This window comes from Cotesia typhae, unplaced genomic scaffold (assembly GCF_013202065.1).
Source record: "Cotesia typhae breed Kobodo isofemale line unplaced genomic scaffold, CoteBio_Ctyphae contig_119, whole genome shotgun sequence".
In the NCBI taxonomy this organism is placed as follows: domain Eukaryota; kingdom Metazoa; phylum Arthropoda; class Insecta; order Hymenoptera; family Braconidae; genus Cotesia; species Cotesia typhae.
This window is the reverse complement of record NW_027423712.1, coordinates 2,863,317-2,881,689: the sequence shown is the minus strand read 5'-3', so window position 1 is coordinate 2,881,689 and position 18,373 is coordinate 2,863,317. Positions and strand designations below refer to the sequence as shown.

At 24.7% G+C, this 18,373-nt stretch overlaps 1 protein-coding gene across 10 annotated transcripts in view; it reads right to left on the bottom strand.

Annotated features, from left to right (window-relative positions):
• Positions 1–3,038: 3,038 nt before the first annotated feature.
• Mef2 (myocyte enhancer factor 2) overlaps positions 3,039–18,373 on the bottom strand; it is a 46,510-nt gene continuing 31,175 nt past the window's right edge. For 6 of the 10 annotated variants that reach the window (XM_074247904.1, XM_074247895.1, XM_074247887.1 and 3 more), the window contains 7 exons: positions 10,024–10,137; positions 9,240–9,443; positions 8,805–8,963; positions 8,554–8,689; positions 7,630–7,871; positions 7,157–7,341; positions 3,039–6,209 (listed from right to left, as the gene is read on the bottom strand). In XM_074247904.1, the coding sequence (XP_074104005.1) occupies positions 5,786–6,209; positions 7,157–7,341; positions 7,630–7,871; positions 8,554–8,689; positions 8,805–8,963; positions 9,240–9,443; positions 10,024–10,077 (1,404 nt within the window). In that variant the 5' untranslated portion in view covers positions 10,078–10,137 and the 3' untranslated portion in view covers positions 3,039–5,785. Of the gene's footprint in view, positions 6,210–7,156; positions 7,342–7,629; positions 7,872–8,553; positions 8,690–8,804; positions 8,964–9,239; positions 9,444–10,023; positions 10,138–10,236; positions 10,366–15,433; positions 15,453–18,373 lie in introns of those variants that run through there. The other 4 variants (XM_074247939.1, XM_074247912.1, XM_074247863.1 and 1 more) reach the window with 4 other exon arrangements.

Here is an 18,373-nt window from a genome sequence, read left to right as displayed (position 1 = left end):
ATTTAAATATCTTGGTAAAAAAAATTAAACAAATTAAGTTAAGGAAGATAGATAATAATATATCATGCAATAAGTAAGTTAAACTTGTTTTTTTTTCTTTCTTCATATATATTTTGTTTTGTTGTTTAATTAGTTTTCGTAAGAAATATCACATGAAAATTAGACGAGGATACATCTTGAACACGCGTTTAATTAATAAAAATATATATAATATAATATAAGTACGTTATTTTTTTTTCCAACATGAATGATAAATTAATAATTGTTATTACGTATATTAGTACAACTAATTTATCGATCACTTAATTAATCAAATTTTTTATTTTGGTAATACAAAAACCAAATAATCATTCACAGTAATGGGCAACATTTATCTTTTTACTTATTATTTTATATTTACTGGTACACTGAAGTAATAATTCATAATAACTATTATTATGAATTACATTTACAATTATTAGACAATTTTTACTGACCAAGTAGAATAATTTTAATTTATAATGACATGTGTTAGTTACGGCTGATAAATAATGGCAAATAATATAAAACAAGCAGGGATCGAGCACCAAAAATCAAATAGATAAGTCACGTTTTTATCTTTTTTTTTTTTTTTTTTTTTTTTATTATTATTATTATTATTATTAATTATCATTTCTTCTTAATCACTTTAATCTTTCTTCTTAAATTATTTCTTGCTTTTTTACTAAGTAAAAATGTACCTCCGAAAAGTCCATTAAAAACTATATATATTTATATTTGTTTATATATATATATATATATATATATATATATATATATATATATATATATATATATATATATATATATATATATATGTTCGATTGTGTTGCGTGGCATTGGATGTGCATTTATACGGATGACATCTTTCATTGACAAACTAGTATCGCAGAAACTCGTCAAACATTATTATTATTATTTTTATTATTATTATTTATATTTTTATCATTACCGTTATTAATAATTTATAATATTACACTTACTTAACTAGCATTAGTAATTAAATAATAATTGTTCTCATTTCTTCCTCAATTATTTTCATTTGATAAATATATGTTGACGAAAATTATAACAATTATTTAAAAACATACGAGTCTTTTTTTAGTCAACAATTATCCAATTAAATAATATATATATATATATATATATATATATATATATATATATATATATATATATATATATATATATATATATCAATGACAATAATTTTTATTTTCTGATACTTTAATTAGCAAACATCTGATAATTTTTTTTATAAAATTTAGTACATCTACACAGAAAGAACAAAATGACACTGGATATCATCCCAGATTATATTCAGTGATATCTGTGGTGAAAAAAATTTCAGATAGTAGTTTCAGAAAGAAATTTAAAAAATTTCAGAAAGTATAAATATTTTCTAATCTATAACATTACGATTAAATACGTATTTCTCTCTTATAATGGCACTATAAATTACTTTCTAATAATCTTGATAATTTTGTCTTCACAATATATAATAATACAAATTCGAATCCTTAAAAAACTAAAAAATTTCGAATATTTAAAATAATGACTCGTTTCAAAGCTCTTATTTTTTTTCTAATCCTCATAAATTCCTCCATAATATATTCTTCAACGACAATTTAAATCTCTATTTATACAAATAAATGGCTTTAATATTACAACACACTGATATTCCTTACACATGTGTTTAATAATTAAATTTATAATAATTATTTAAAGTTTATTTTTATTTTAAATATAAATTTTCTTCTTTACAATTAAGGACGAGGAATTGTTAAATATCTTCTTTAAATTCATAAATAAATCCAATTAACCTCCACGTTTTTTGTAATGACAAGAATGTGGCTTTTTTAAATGCACCATATTATCATTAAATGTACTTTGTAGATTGTTTCTTTATTTATTTATTAGTATTAATTAGTATTATTATTATTTATTAATCCATTTGCATTACGTGATGTGTGTTACTACTTGGCGTCATAGATATGTCCAGTATTTTTACTTTAAACTTAATAACTTCTGCGGTAACAACAGTTGTGGCTACATCGTTTGTATAATCTTGTTATTAATTACCATTAATATTATTATTATTATCATTATTTTTTTTTTACCTCTTACAATACTAAACTCCTGTTTACACTGTAATTAACCGTGCTGTGCTATTACTTTTACCGTCAATTTATTTATCTAAAGCCTGCAAATTTATTAATTCGTTTTATTTAAATTCTTTATTATTATTATTAATTAATTAATTTGTTTACTCAAGTGGACTACATATATGCAATGGATTTAATAATTATATATTTTTAAATCTATATCTTCTCAATAGTATAAAGCTGTCAAAGATGGTCCATTTTAGTCACAGCATTTAGGAAATTGTTTGTTTGTTTTTTTTTTTTTTTTAATTAAAATTAATTTTATCAATTTTTTTTACTCTGAGGAAAATCGTTTATTACAATAATTAAATACTAAATATCAATTTAAAATTAAAACTTGAACAATTTATTCCAATTTTTTTTTCATTAAAAAAATAATCTTATAAATTTAGTTCTTTTTTTTTTTTATAAATATTTAATGATTCTCACCAACAGTAGCAGGTACAGTACAAACGGCACAATGGAAAAAATTCTAAATTTATAAATAAAACGATAATCCTCATTCTAATTTGTATACAAGATTTACTAAAAAAAGTACAAGCATTCTTACAATGGAAAAATATTCACCAATTTCTTCCCACATTTAATTTTCATATTTATTATTATTTAGTTATTCTTCAATTATTAATATTCTTCACTTGTTCTTTAATATTTAATTTTTTTTTTTTTATTTATCGATTATCAGATATTTAAATAACTAGAGAAGACATAAATATATCAAACATTTCTTCTTTTATTAAAAATAACAATTATATTTTATTTATCCATTTGTTTAGATCAATAAAAAAGTGTTGCCTAAAAGATTGCACTTTGTGATCATCTTAAGTCAAGATATACAATCTGACTATTTATGTGTTCATATATGTATATTATAATAATTATTATTATTATTAATTGTAATAATATAATAACATTTAAATCGATACTGTCAATTACAAAATCCAAAATAAATTTATAATTTAATAATTACAAGAATAAAATTAATTTTTTTTTTTTAACATTGTCGGGAATCAAACCCTGGTCCTTTATCGTCGAGTCAATTCTGCCAAAAGCTTACATGGGTAAAATTTAATAATTAATTAATTTTATTCTCACAATTATTTTTTTAAAAATTATTATAATATTATTTTATTAATAGTTTAAAGTATTATGATAGAGGAGGGCCACAAATGGTGCCAGGCACTATTAATTCTGATACCTGTGTAGTCCATTACGAGTACATTTAAATAACATTTCATTAATATAAATTAAGTATTAATAATAATAATAAAATATTATTGAGTTTTTTTTTTTTAACGTGTCATTAATTAAATAAGCGCGGTCTTGATATATATTTTACAATAAATTTATATGCAACAAAATATTGGCAGTATCACGGATTTTTTTTTTTTTTTTTCAACATAATTTCAAGCTCTGATTTATTTACTTAACAAATATCGATCACGCGCTTGTTGAATTTAAATTGATTTGTTTTTTAAAATCATTAATTAGTACTTTTTTTTTTTTTTTTATATCAAATGTGCAAAATACTCGTGGAAAATGAATATTTGTACATAGACTTACAATATATGTTATTAAATTTAATTTAAAGTTATCTGCTTTACTTTAGTCTGATAAGTATTTACTAATTAACACTGAATAAATGTGTTTTTATATTACTTAACTATGTTTAAAAATTCTTTTTTTTTTTTATAGTTTAATATTTTTATAATATATTTATATACTAATTTCGAACCTTCACAGATCACGTAAAAGTCTCGTACAGCAGCCGATTTTACCAAAAAATCAGCAGTCATAGACCGTCAATTATACTCGCTCAAAAATTTTAAAAAATAAATAATAATAATAATTATAATGCATCCAATTAAAATTTAATATAAATGAACTAGTCTAAATAATTACAATTTATTATAAAAGTATATGTAAATAATATACTTTTGAATAAAATGATTTTTTTACAAATAAAAATGTTAATTTAGTTGGTGTTTTAACGATCTAGGTACATCGAATACAATAAATTTGACTCTTAATTTAAATCGTTGATAATTGACTAGATCAATAACTCGTGGAAGTTGACCCGAATAATAATTTACGAATAATCAAAAACTAAAGAAAAAAAAAAGAAAAATTAATTTATTTATCATAATATAATTTGGCAAAAAAGAATAATATTAATAATTAATTATTAGTAATAATAATATTAATATATTAATAATAATAATAATAAAAATAAAAATAATAATTAATTAAAGTAAAGTAAAAATATTATTTAGTCACACAATCGACTGAGGTAAAGTTATCAACGGATTATGCTGCTGAGACTACTAATGTAACAAATACCATTTTTAAAACCATTTTCAATTACACTTTCTCCCAGACTCAATTAAATTAATAAATTTTTAAATATTCTCAAATGGTTTATCGTATGACGATTCTAAAAAACACCTCCAGTAGAAATTCAATAAAAGTAGTTAAATATATTTATTTAATTATCATCAAAACTATTATTATTATTATTATTATTATTATTATTATTATTATTATTATTATTATTATTATTACTATTATTTATATAATAATTATATGCCTAATATTTTTATTCGCGTGAGTGAGATGTATCGAGCGTCAATAATTAATTAATAATTAATCTTAAACATGTTATTGTTACTATTATAATTATCATTATCGTTATATCATTACAATTACAATTTGTTTGTTTAAAATCGGGATACATCTTATAACTGTGTTTTTTTTTTTTTTTTTTTTTTTTTTTTTTTTTACGTGAAAGTGCCATACCAACAAACCATTACGAATCTTTCTCGAAATATATACAAACAACACTTCTTATTATACACATGAAAATATATATCGCATATACATACATGCGTATATATAATATAATATAATATAACATAATATATTTATACTTTTAATGATATATATATGTAAAGTTTCAACATTATTATGGCACCGCAGTTATCAATTAATCATCAATCATAATCCATGAAATAATTTCATAACTTTCCCTGTCTCTCCGCGTTTACAATTGTCGCAGTTAATATTATAACTATTATTATTATTTTATTTTATTAATATTTATATAATTTAATTTAATCAACAGATTAATGAATTAATCCACTCAGGGATATTGCAATTAACCCCAAGAAAAAATTTAAATATTTTAAAGCCCGTACAAGTAGTGTCATTTGCCGTAACGAGGATCTTTTATTTTTATTTATATTTTTTAAAATAAAATTGCTGGAAGTTACGACATTTTTAATAACATTGTTTGACATTACATTGTTAGTCATATGACTTTGTTTGTCGACTTAGTGGGTAAAAAATAATTATAATTATAATTATAATTATGTTTGCAAGCAAACGCAATTCTGGCACCAGCTACACACAATGTGTGTGTGAATTTATTTATTTTTTTTATGTATGTATATTATTATTTGTTTTAATTATTTACTTTTAGTATTTAATTAATCATTGAATTTATAAGTAATAATTAATCATTTTCTTATCATTTTTATTTAGGTTTATTGGCCGTTGTACGACGATGCGGGATAAGACCAGCAGGGTCGCAAATTGGCCCGACATTAGGTAGCCCATCCCTCAGTGATCCTGGCGCGTTTCATCAGCGGCCCGTTTTCGTAGTCGGGGTTGCCACCACCGCTCGCCGAATGACTTGTCCTCATGTCGCCGACATTACCACCCGGAGAGGGTAAATTTGTGGGTGTTATGCTCCCAGAATGCGAGGGCGGTGGATTGCTGGTCGGTCGATTTGAAACGAGATTCAGGGTCTGCTGTCCGTGTGAAACATGATGAGAAGGTCCACCGCTGTTTGATGGCGGCCCAATACTCAGATTTGTGTGGTGTAAGTTCGTCGAAATACCCGGCCCGCCGCCGCTGTTGCCGTGAGGATCTCGCGGCGGACTTATTGGCTCGCTTTTTATTTTCACTGGCAATGGTGACGTCGATGGCGGTGGCGTGCTACTGGATACGGCTAGGTGAGGAAGGCTGCTGAAAATTTTATTTTTTATTATTATATTTTCTTCTAATTTTTTTAATTATTATTATTTAAAAAGTAAAAGTATTAAATTTTAATATTATCATCAATTATATTTTACTTGATTTAAAAATACTGTTCAATTAAATTTGATGTTTAATATGAATAATTATTAGACACGAATTACAAAACAAATTACAGTTAGTTGACGTTACATGTCCAATAAATTGAACTAAATAATAATATTAATTACTCAATTAATAACAACAATAAGCACCAATAAGATAGCAACGAAAAAATTGTCACGTTTATATCTATATGAATTAATAGAAATTAATTCGATACAATTGATAAAGTTAATTATTGAATTTTTACATCATAAAAAATTTTTTTCATTATGCTTCGAAATTAACGGATAGTTGTTTATTTGTATAAATATTAGAACTTTTTTTAAAATAAACTCTTAAAAAATTTTGACATTTAATTTTTTTGTAAAAATATAAAATAAAAAAATAAAAAGCTTAATCTTACAAATTTTTTTTTTATCTCAAGTCCGGATTTAAAATTATGTATTTCATCCAAAAATTTTCATTAAATTTATTTCTAAAAAAAAAAAATCTTTTTAATCTTAAATTTGCATTTGAAGCACAAAAAAAAAATTTATAAAATTCAGCTATCTGTTTTTTTTATTTTTATAAGAAAATTATAATGGATTTAAAATTGTGTATTTTTACCAAAAATTTTCATTAAATTTATTTTTAAAAAAATCGTCTGTATAATTTTAAATTTACATAAAGTTAAATTTATTTAAAAATCATAAATTGATAATGAATAAAAAATGAGCAAAGATTATTAATTATTAAAATGAATGTAATAGCGTAATAGAGTGTAAAGTAACAATGAATTATTAATAAAAATTATAACTATTAACAGAAAGCGTATCAAGAATGAAATAATTTACCTGATGTTGGACATGGTGGCTGCCGAATACATTGATAAGTCATCAACGTACCTCTGGTGAGACCACGTTAGACTCCCGAGATCTGATGAATAATCTGTTGATCCAAAACTCGAGTATCCAGCTGCGACAGACGGGGTTTGTAGCGCTACGACCGGTGTGTTGAGTGCATTCTGTGTGTGGCCTCCCTGCGTGTATGTACAATAACTTTATTATAATAATTATAAGTAGTTTTTATTATTTAAAAACAAATAAAATAAAATCCAGTCTTGGATTGAATATTTTTTTTTAATTCTACTCTAGACTAGCTTTTCATCCCCTTTCCCAGAGCTGCTTACAAATTTAAACATATGAATGCATATGCAACTATTATCTACAACACCTTTGAATTTAAATTCAATTAAAGCGTTTATATACGTCACTTAAATAATAAATTTATAATAAAACAAAAATAATATAATGACATCGTGACTTACATCGTAATTATTATCCTCAGAGAGCGGTTGTGGGAGCGGCGTGGGTATGACAACTCTCAGATTGGCCCTGTGAGGATGATGAGGCGGTGGTGGTTGTGGCGAGTGTCGGGACGGATTAGCACTCTTATTCGCACCGCCAACTCCCAACGCTGGCGACGGACCTGGACTCGGCGAACCGCCAAGTGGTGATGCCGATGGTGGATATCCATTACTCATCTCCAGCATTCCACCTGGTGGATAAACTGGAATAAAACATTCATTATTGTTTCCATTATCTTAATTTAAAAAAAAAATCAAATGTCAGTTTATCATAGTACAAGTGTCATATACTATTATTAATTATTATATTATAATGTTTTTGTACTTGATTAAATTTTTATTAAAGTTAATTCATTTTTTTATTTATTTATTAAATATTTAATTTTTTTCTTAATTTATCTATTTTTTAATATAATTTTATAAATATTTATTTTACAATAAAAATTACATTAATTATTTTTTATTGATAAAATATGATACTAAAATTAACATCTAAAAATTTCTAAATTTTTAATTTCAACATAAAATTTAATAAAATTTTTTTAATAACTGCCTTATTTTTAAAGACAGAAACTAAATGTCTCAGATTTTTTTTAATTTATTAATTTTTTTTAATTTACCATACAGAAAAAAAAAAAGTTTACATTTAAAATTGACAGAAAATTTTATTTAAACATAAAAGTTATATCAATTAAAAAAAAAAAAAAAAAAAATTTGTGATTGTTTATTTAAAGTTCCAAAAAAAATCAACAATACCAATAAAAAAATATTTAAATATTTACTGACTATTGTTATTAAAAAAATTAATTACTAGTGATATAAAAAAAAAAAAAAAAATGAAATAATAAACAAAAAAATAAGATAGTAGCATAAAAGTAAATTTACCTGAATCAGTTTCAGATGAAGAAGGTCGTGGAGAGATGCTGGTGTGTGCCATTTGAGGACTAGATCCCAGGAGAGATTCTCCGTAAGAATTAACTGGTACAGATACGGGCAATGTATAATTCGATTGTCCAATTGTCTAAAATGAATGAATTTAATATTAAAGTTAGTTATAATTATAATCACCAGTGTAATTATAATTATATAAAAAAAAAAAAAAAAATAATAATTGAAAAGAGTGAAGTGTTACTTACCCTCGTGCCATTGTGCTGATTCCTCTGCATCATCATCTGGAACTCCTCGTCAATTTTAGTGTACTTGGCCTCGGTACGTGGAGTGAGATTGTACTCACTAGCATCTGGCTCGGGACTCTCCGGTGACATTGCGCCTTTATGCTCCTTCTTGTTGAGGGCCTGCAAGTGTTAGCAGACAGGTTCACATGACCACACTGCCCGAGGGCACTCAACTTTTATTTAATGTGCAATTAACTAATAAGTTATCCCCAGCTACTGTAAATCTATTTTATTTTAAAAACCGAATTACGATTGCACCAAACAAAACTATTTTTATCCAGCAATTAATTTAACAACGGAGTAAGTTATCGGTAGTCTTATGATTACATAATACTAATTATTTTTTAAATCTTTTTAATTTAATTTAATTTTTTGTTTTAGTAAAAACCAAGTTACCTCGATAATATTTTTGTTGGTCAGTGATTCGTGGGGTTCGTTGTACTCGGTGTACTTGAGGAGTACTTTGTCCATATCCGTGCTGGCATACTGGTAAAGTTTGTTGCTGGAACTGAATATTATCAGGGCAATCTCGCAATCACACAGCACCGATAATTCATAAGCCTTCTTCATAACTCCGAATTTCCGTTTGTTGAATGTCACCTGAAATATTCATTTTTTTTTTTACATTTATTTGACACTTTATAGAAGTTAATTTTTAATAGCCAACGCTTAACCCTAATTGCCCAAAGTTAGATAAGGGAGTTGAGTATTAAGAGTCAAACACCTTGTCACTGTGAAATAGTAATTAAAAATAGACAAGAATAGCTATAATTAATAAATTTAATAGTATTTAATAAAAGTGTTTTTTTGGTACTAAAAAATTTAATCCGGCATGACTCAGTGAAAAAAAATATTTCCAACGTAAAATCCGAAAATTTTATCTCTATTGGATCATTATTTTATTTTTTTGTTTTATGATTTATTATTTTATTATTTTGTTAAATAAATAATAATTATGAAAGAAAAGTTATTAGAAGTAAAAGAATATAATTACTTGTGAATTGCATTTAAAAAAAAAAAAAAAAAAAAAAAATTCTAAAATTTCAATGATTATGCAATAGTTTAAATTATTAAAAAGAAAAAAAATTTTAAGTGTTGCATTTTTTTTTGTATAAAATTTATAATTTAATTTTTGGTAAATATTTTTAATTTAAATAAAAATTAATTTATAACTAATTACCTGACGATTCCGTTCGTCTGTGATCCGCGAAATTTGTATCTTCTTCCGACCCATTGTAGTAATTTTTGGCAAATCTGTAGTACGCTCAATTCTCTGGCTGGAATGTTGAAAACACTGCAACAAAAACAATATTTCAAATGAAATAAAATAATAACTAATTAATAAAATTTACTTTTTAATTATCCAAAAAAAAAAAAAAAAATAAAAAGCTACTTAAAAATCGCGATGACCGTCAGAGTATATAGATGTAAAATTCCGCTTGTAAAGTCGCAATTAATAAATAATAAATTATCAGGCATACATTTAATAACAAGTTAGTCTGATATTAACACCAGACAAGCGTGTTACTCTTACTATATCGTGTGTAATGTATAGTAACGATAATTCTTCTCCGACATCTTAAACTTTATTTTTCTCCCTCTACTTTCTTTCTCAATATTTCCCTTTCTTTCACATTTATTTTTCCTCTATACTTTTATATTTTATACAAGTATATATATTTTTCACCATTTGTTTCACCATTTTTCACCATTTTGCTCTATCCTCTATCTACTCAACATATAATACCATCGACATACATCATATTACCGTTCTTTTATTATACGTCGATTTAATTAATACACTTATTTATCGCGTTACAATAACCGTCTAATTGTCAGTCGTTACTGTTTAATCTTATGTCTCGTATATTACACGTGTAATGCGTTCTTCAAACGCAATTAAAAAATTATTAATGTATTTGATTATTTACTTGAGATTAAAAATTTTATCGTAAACGTAATAGCCAATAATTTACAACCAAAATTTTCAAGAAATTCTTCCAATTAAATAATCTTTTACAATTTTTTTCTATCATATTTATTTTAACTTTCTCAAATATTTTTTTTAATATTAAATTAATTTATTTAATATTAAACATTCGTTATCAATTTGAAATTTTTTTTATTTCCAAGAATATAAAAAATATAACTAAATTATGAAAGTTTAAAAATTCTAATCAAATTTATTAATTATCAATATAACATTTTTTATCTCAAATTTTAATTTAAAAAAATTAATAATTATTTTTTTAGTTTTCGATCCAATTTTAATAAAAAATTTTTTGGATTAAATTAAAAAGTTATAGTTGAATTAATTAAAGTTTTTTCAGGCTTTATTTTTTTAATTTTTGGCGCTAAACATTTTTATGTCTACAAAAAAAAAAAAAAAAAAAAAAAAAAATTCAAAATTTTATAAAAATATCTATATTTAAATTTGAAGTAATCCTAAGTAAAATTTACATACAAAAAAATTATTCTTTAGTATTTTAAAATCTAGAATAACTAGTTTTAATTTAAAGTGCGAAAGTGTCAATTGGTAGCAACCAAAGCCCTTATTTAATAAGATGCAGTGATCACTTTAATTAATGTGATGAATAATTATAAAAAGTAGTTTTCTCCAAATAAATCTATTTTTTTTTTTTTTTTGATAAAAAAAATTTTTTTTAAGCAAATAATTTTTTGCTCCAAAAAAAAATTTAACTTCACCTGAGATGAGCTGCCTTGTTAATTTTCTAGATTAAAGTAAACCTTTTTTTTTAATACTACACACAAAAAACAAATTTCTTGCGTCAAGAAAATTTTAAGGAAAACAAAAATTATTTTGGAGCAAGAAGAAATTTTCAATCTTCCTTGATATTTTCTTGAGTCAAAAAAATTTACACTCCAGTCAAGAATTTTTTTTTTTCATTGTAATTATAAAACCCAAAAATTCCTAAAAAAAACTCTCTAAATTATTAATAATAAAAAAATTAATAATAAATAATATTAATAATAAAAAACTAAAATATTAAAAAAAATTTTTTTTTGAATGTTTGAAGGTTTAAAAAAAAAATCCGGTGTTGAGAAAAATAATATAAAAAATGCGTGTAGATTAACTATGACATTAACAGATTATTTATTAGAGATAGATAGACAATATGACTAATAAAGTTGCGAGACATGAATATCCCGCATAGTTTAGTGTACATTGATGACAACATAAAGCGAGTAAATCAAAGTAAAAAGTAAAAAAATAACAATAATAATAATAAATAAATAAAACTAAGAGAAGAAGAGGAGAATAATAAAAAAGCACACATAACACCAGTATACAACAGAAACATAAAAACCAACCGTATCGACTTTTAATTCAGACATGGGTGGCTGGACTCTCTTTCTTTCTTACTCGTATCGCTCTATACACATCCCACTTAACAGTGTAGTGTGTAGTGTACTTTCCCTCTTTCTCCCTCACTCACTTACACAAAACACTTATACTTACACTCATACTCTTCATACCTCATACATCCATATTATTTTCGCGGTCTCTTTCTCGCTCACCAATGTGCAAGTCTTATCGACGTTTCCCCGTCACGTTTGTACCCTCTTCTGCTTCTGTTCTCCATAAATACCTTTTTTTTATTTCATTTTATTTTATATTTCCAATACATAGATAAATATCACATATATATACGTGCTCCACCGTTTTTTAAACCATATATTTTATTTTTTAGTTGACTTACTTTTCTCAACATTATATCGGTCATTCAACGATCCTATCTCTTTTATATATCACACATTTTATTGAGTCTTAATCGATTAATTTTATCGATGAGTTACGACTATTTTTTTGGGTTTTTTTTTTCTAATTAATTAAAAAAAAAAAAAAAATAATAACTCGAAAATTTTTTTCTAATAATAACTCCTTTATTGCACAAATTCACATCATTTCCCATTCTCTGTTTTTATAAACTTCTATAACTTAGAAAACAGCAGGACAAATTATATTTGTTTTTCAAAACTCCGCGGTATTGTTCTTTTTTTAAAATACGTTTATTTATTTTGCTTTTACACTTGTCATTCTATTTCTATACACAAATATAGACACTTTTTACTTTAAGAACCTATATCGTATCCTATCATATCATACTTTTAATAGAAGTATATACCCGAGAAATCGATCCGACAAAACTGACCACCGTTAGTTTGTTCGCATGTCCACTTTCAACTTAAACGTTTTTAATTTAATTCACGAAAGATTGCATGATCTTTCGATTGCCTGTCTTTAAAACACCTTTCAAAAAATTATCTTTTTTTAGTTTAATTATACTTGATTTTTTTTTCAATTATTTTTTTAAATAAGTATTAAACTGAAAATTTTTTATTTATCTAAAATAAATAAATTAAAATATTTTAAATTGAAAATTCAAGCACAAAAAGTCTAACAATTTATTCAAATAAATTCTAATAATTTATATTAATCCTGAATATTCACAATAAATTTTTTTTTTTTAATTTATTGATATAAAAATTAATCAAAAATTTATTCTAAATGTCTAATACCAAAAAAAAAAATAAAATTCTTTAAATTATTAATAAAATAATTAGTAATTTTTCAAATTTCATTTAATTGATAAAAATCTTTAAGCGAAAATTAAAAAAAAAAATTTTTAATTAAAGCTTCTTTGAAAAAAAAAAGAATACATAAAGCAGAACGCTCGGAGTTCGTCTCCCGGGCCGGGTTATCTAACTTTTTTTCGGTTTATCATTAAATTCCCATTGAAGTTTCTCTCCCTTTCTTTGATGATTTTTTCTTAAATTTTTCTCAAAACAACATTAAATATAAATCAAATAAAATATTTAAAAAAGGAAATATTAAAATATTTAGAGGGATTTTAAAGTAAACATGGAAACAATACAAAAGAATTGATAGCGGATGGACCTAAAAGTGCGACCCAAATATTGAAGAATATAGAGGACAGCTTTGTATACCTATAGAGATAGAGATAGAGCTTTACTTGACTTTATACAGTAGCATTAGAAGCAAGCAACCACCCATACTCTATCCACCTGAAAGTTTAGCTCTACTCGGCATCCGCACAACACACGTCCAATCGATCTTAGCGTGCCGGCGGCCTCAAATTACCGAATTCTTTCGAAGGTCGTACTCGATAATTGCCGAATTACAAATTAAATACTTTTTTGGTTTCTTGTATGTATACTCAACAGCGCGCTGACTAATCTGTTTACTTATTACTGAAGATTTTAAAATATTAATCATAATAATAATTGATATTAAAATCTAAGAAAATAATTATAGGAGTTTAAAATAAATACGAGCGTTCAGCAACAAGCTATAAGTTGTGAGATAATGAGTAATTATCTACTGATAAATACAATGATAATAAATATTTTCTTTTCGTCACTCCGTGTGATGTAATGTCAAAATAATATTTCGTTTATTTGTTTATTTATTGTTATTATATTTTTTTTTTTTTTTTCGTCATGGAAAATAATACTTTTTTATTAGTTTTTTTATTGAGAGTTGTCGAGGGTTGCGGTTCAATGGATACAATGCACGGAAATATCTAAGGGAAAGGGAAAACTCTACTCGAGGATAGTTGCGATCGAATTCGGTCTATTATACAAGAACAAATATGATAGGTGGGTCACCGACCACTGTTATATTTTTTATATATATATATATATATTTTTTTTAATTGTTTTTGCGTAAACTAGTTGTGTGAGATTGAATAAAATTAATTAATAAATTATTGTGAAAATAATTAATTTTATTAATTTTGTTTTAAAAAAATAAATTTTAACTAAAAACTTTATTTTTAAAAATTTAATCCATGTAAATTGTTGAAAAATTTTATATTTTCAATTTAAAATTATATAAATTAATTAAATGATGAATTATTAATATGCATAATTACTAAATTTCAAAAATTAATCGTAACATTTGGGAAAATTATTGTTAAATGTTCTACTTATTCTAGTATATGTTCTGAGTGTAAACATTGCAGACAATTTATGACAAGTTAATATTTACTTATAAAAAATACACAAGATAATTTGAGTTTAAAATACTTAAAAAAATCAGAAATTGTCTACTATATTCGCTTTACTAAATTCAACTAGTTTATTTTTTAATTAATTTTATTTAAAAAAAAAAAAAATTAAAAAAACTCCAAAAATTTTTATTAGCAGTTAGATTAATTTTTATAGTAAAAATTAGCTTCTGCATTTAAATAATGAGTATTTATAATCAACAATTAAATAAACAAAAGTTTCGATCACAATTTAGTTTCGAAGCTCAACAAAAAAAAAACAAACCATATTTGTATAAAGAAAATAATAAAATGATTGGATAAATATTTGAATATGGAGTATAGTTTGTTTGAGTATAGTATAAATTATAGATATAATTTACTTTGGTTATACCGAAGAAAAATACATAATGGATGTGTATTTTTAGTTTATAAAACTAGAAACTATTAATTCATTATTTTATAAATGTCGGAAAGTTTTATCGGACATACTACTAAATTGCCGTGTTTACAAAAGTTCTTTACAACCCTTAAAAATAATCCTGATAATAAACTCACCGTTAGAATTGGCGCATTGCCTGCGGTACTTATTGTCGATAAATTAATCTTAAAAGACTAATAATATAACTAATAATATCAATAATAGTAATAATAATAATAGCAACTATTATTTATTACTAACAGTAAAAACTACAAAGAGGCACTTGTTAAGTTAGTATATAGTTTTTAATCATAATTGTTATTTAGTCCAAGATGCCAAGTCACTACTCACAATCATCGAATTTTCAAATTCAAATTTCCCGCCGAGATCCGTCGGCGCGAAACAATATAAATACAAATATAAATTTTATTGACTGACTAGATATTCAATTAAATTCACAACACTTTGTTGCTTAATTTTTTTTACTGATAAATGAATAATTAAATAATCAAATAAATAATATAAATATATATTTTTTTTTTTTTATAAAACTCACAAAACACTTTTTTTTTTTTTTTTTGGAATTTCACTCACACGTGGGTTTATTTAAACTCAAATAAAATACTCGTTTCGAAAATTGCCACATGTGTCTGTTCTGTCTATATTACCGGTACAAGTAGTATAAGTCCTCAATATTTCAACCGTCACTAATTGGTTTTACATACAGAACATTTTGTTAAAAAAAATTTTTTTAAAACATTAACAACCAATTTGCGTTTAGTGATTTAATTTTTAATTAAAAACTTTTTTTATTAAAATAAAAATTAAAAAAAGTATCCTTTAAATTTAAATTAAGATTTATATTTATAGTAATATAAATTTAAGTATAAGTACTGGTAAGTAATAATAAATATAAGAAACGAAGAGCGCGTGTTGTGCGATTAAAAGAAGACGTTGAGCGTGGAACCGGCCCGTTGTGTACCAGTCGCCGCGACTCGCTACATACTCTTCTCCGCGTTTGTCACTCGCGACGGACATAACACACACGCTCGAGGCGCAACGTATCTACCGAAAGCTCCCTCCTATTGGTCGATAACACGGCTTACGTCAGTAGTAACGCGGCCAATCCGCGATCAGGAACCGGCGTGCGCGCGGCACTCTCCGACGTCTTTTCTACCCACTCTTTTTCTTCCCTCTTGCTCGCGCTCAAGCTCCAAGAGTCGAGTAGAGCTCCCCTGTACTGTGCTCTCAGGAAATACATGTGCCATCACATACATGTGTGCCATGTGTGTTTGTGATGATACTCAATGCACGGCAAGAAAAAAATTATACAAAAAAAGTTGGGAAAAAAAAAAAAAAAAAAAAAAAAAAGTACAATATGAAATATTAAATAAAAAGAGCGATCTAAGACTCCATTCTTGAGTGAAAAATTTAAAAAGCTGTCAAAATTTTAATGTCACATTTATTTGATAACGCTCGGGTCTTATCTCTTATCTGTAACGTTACTAAATTCAATTTCGATGGCTCTATTGTGTAATTACACATGTGGATTTGTATGTTTCTTTATTTTTTATTATTTTTTTCAGCTTCTGTTCGGCGGATTTTTTCCGCGGGCTCCTCTAAGTAGTCGAGCTCCGCGTCCGAGCTAACTAATTATTGACTCGGGTATGGGTTAAGCGTAATATATAATATTGTAATATATAATGTATAACGAGCTTCTGAACTTCCGGTGAGAGCAAGTGAAGGAGAACCTCGTTAAGCTAAAGAGTAATTTGGATGGTATTTAGACGGGCAACTGAGTCTTTCATTCATCATTTACATCTTCAATCTACACTCGGCACTTAACTCGGGTTTTGGAAAAAACAACAAACAACATCGAAGGTGCTTTTCAGTTCCGACTTTTGGGTAATTAGTTATGAGGAGTGTAAAAATAGAACTTGTGGGATTTAATGCGATGAGGGAAGCGATAAGGTTCGGGATTTATTAAGTTTTAATTGGGATTTTGGGGGAATCATTTTTTTAACCACGGAGATACCGTTAATTTTTTTAAGAAATTTAGTTTTTTGTAAAAATAGCATTGATTTTTTTTGTGGACGAATAAATTACAAAAAAAAAAATATTTTTAAGCAATTGAAAAATTTTTTTAATTGATTTTCTTGGTATGGTTATATTTACTTGTACATTTTTATTCCAAGAAATTCATAAGTTTAACTATCGTAATTAAAGCAGATATTGATATTTTTTTGAGTATGTTTTTAATTAAAAAATTTTTTTAAAATATTTCTTATGTTTTAGGTAAAAAAAATTGTTTAAAAAAATTTTAGGTTTAAATTTTACAACTTTTAAGAAATTTTTAAAAATTTATCAACACTTACACTTGTAAAAAAATTATCATCAGTACTTTCAGTCAATAACTAACGAAAAAAAAATTTTTTAACACAATTTTTTGATGTTTAATGAAATCACTTAATTTTAAAAAATTGATTTTTTACAGATTAAAAAATTGATAGTTAATTTCGAGCAAAGATAAAAATAAAAAAAAAAACCCCGCGAAAGTTTAAAATATTCAAACTAAATAAATAAAAATACATACATAATTATTTTTCCGCCGTCTTTAAAAAATTATTATCAGCACCTTTAAACTTTACAGAATATTTAAAAAAAATATTTGAAAATATTCTCATTTTTATTTGTCACATGAAAAAAAAAAAAAAAAAAAACTACAGTAAAAATAACTAAACTCTCTCTAAAATAGTAAAAAAATTCAGACAAAATATTCACGAGTGATAATCTGTCGGACAGGTAATAAAAGTCGTTAACTAGCTTTTGATATGAGTCACTTTCAAAGACATGACGAAATTCGGTCAATTGTAGATATCAATTTTAATTTTTTTTTGTAATTGATAGAAATAGTGACATTTAATAAATATATGTACAACATAAATTTTTTGTGGTATCAATTAATATATGGATCCGATAACTAATTAGTGACGCAAAGCCCTAATGTATTTAATGATTAAATCGATTAAGATATATATTATTTACTTATCAGAAGACATTAATACATCAATGTTAAT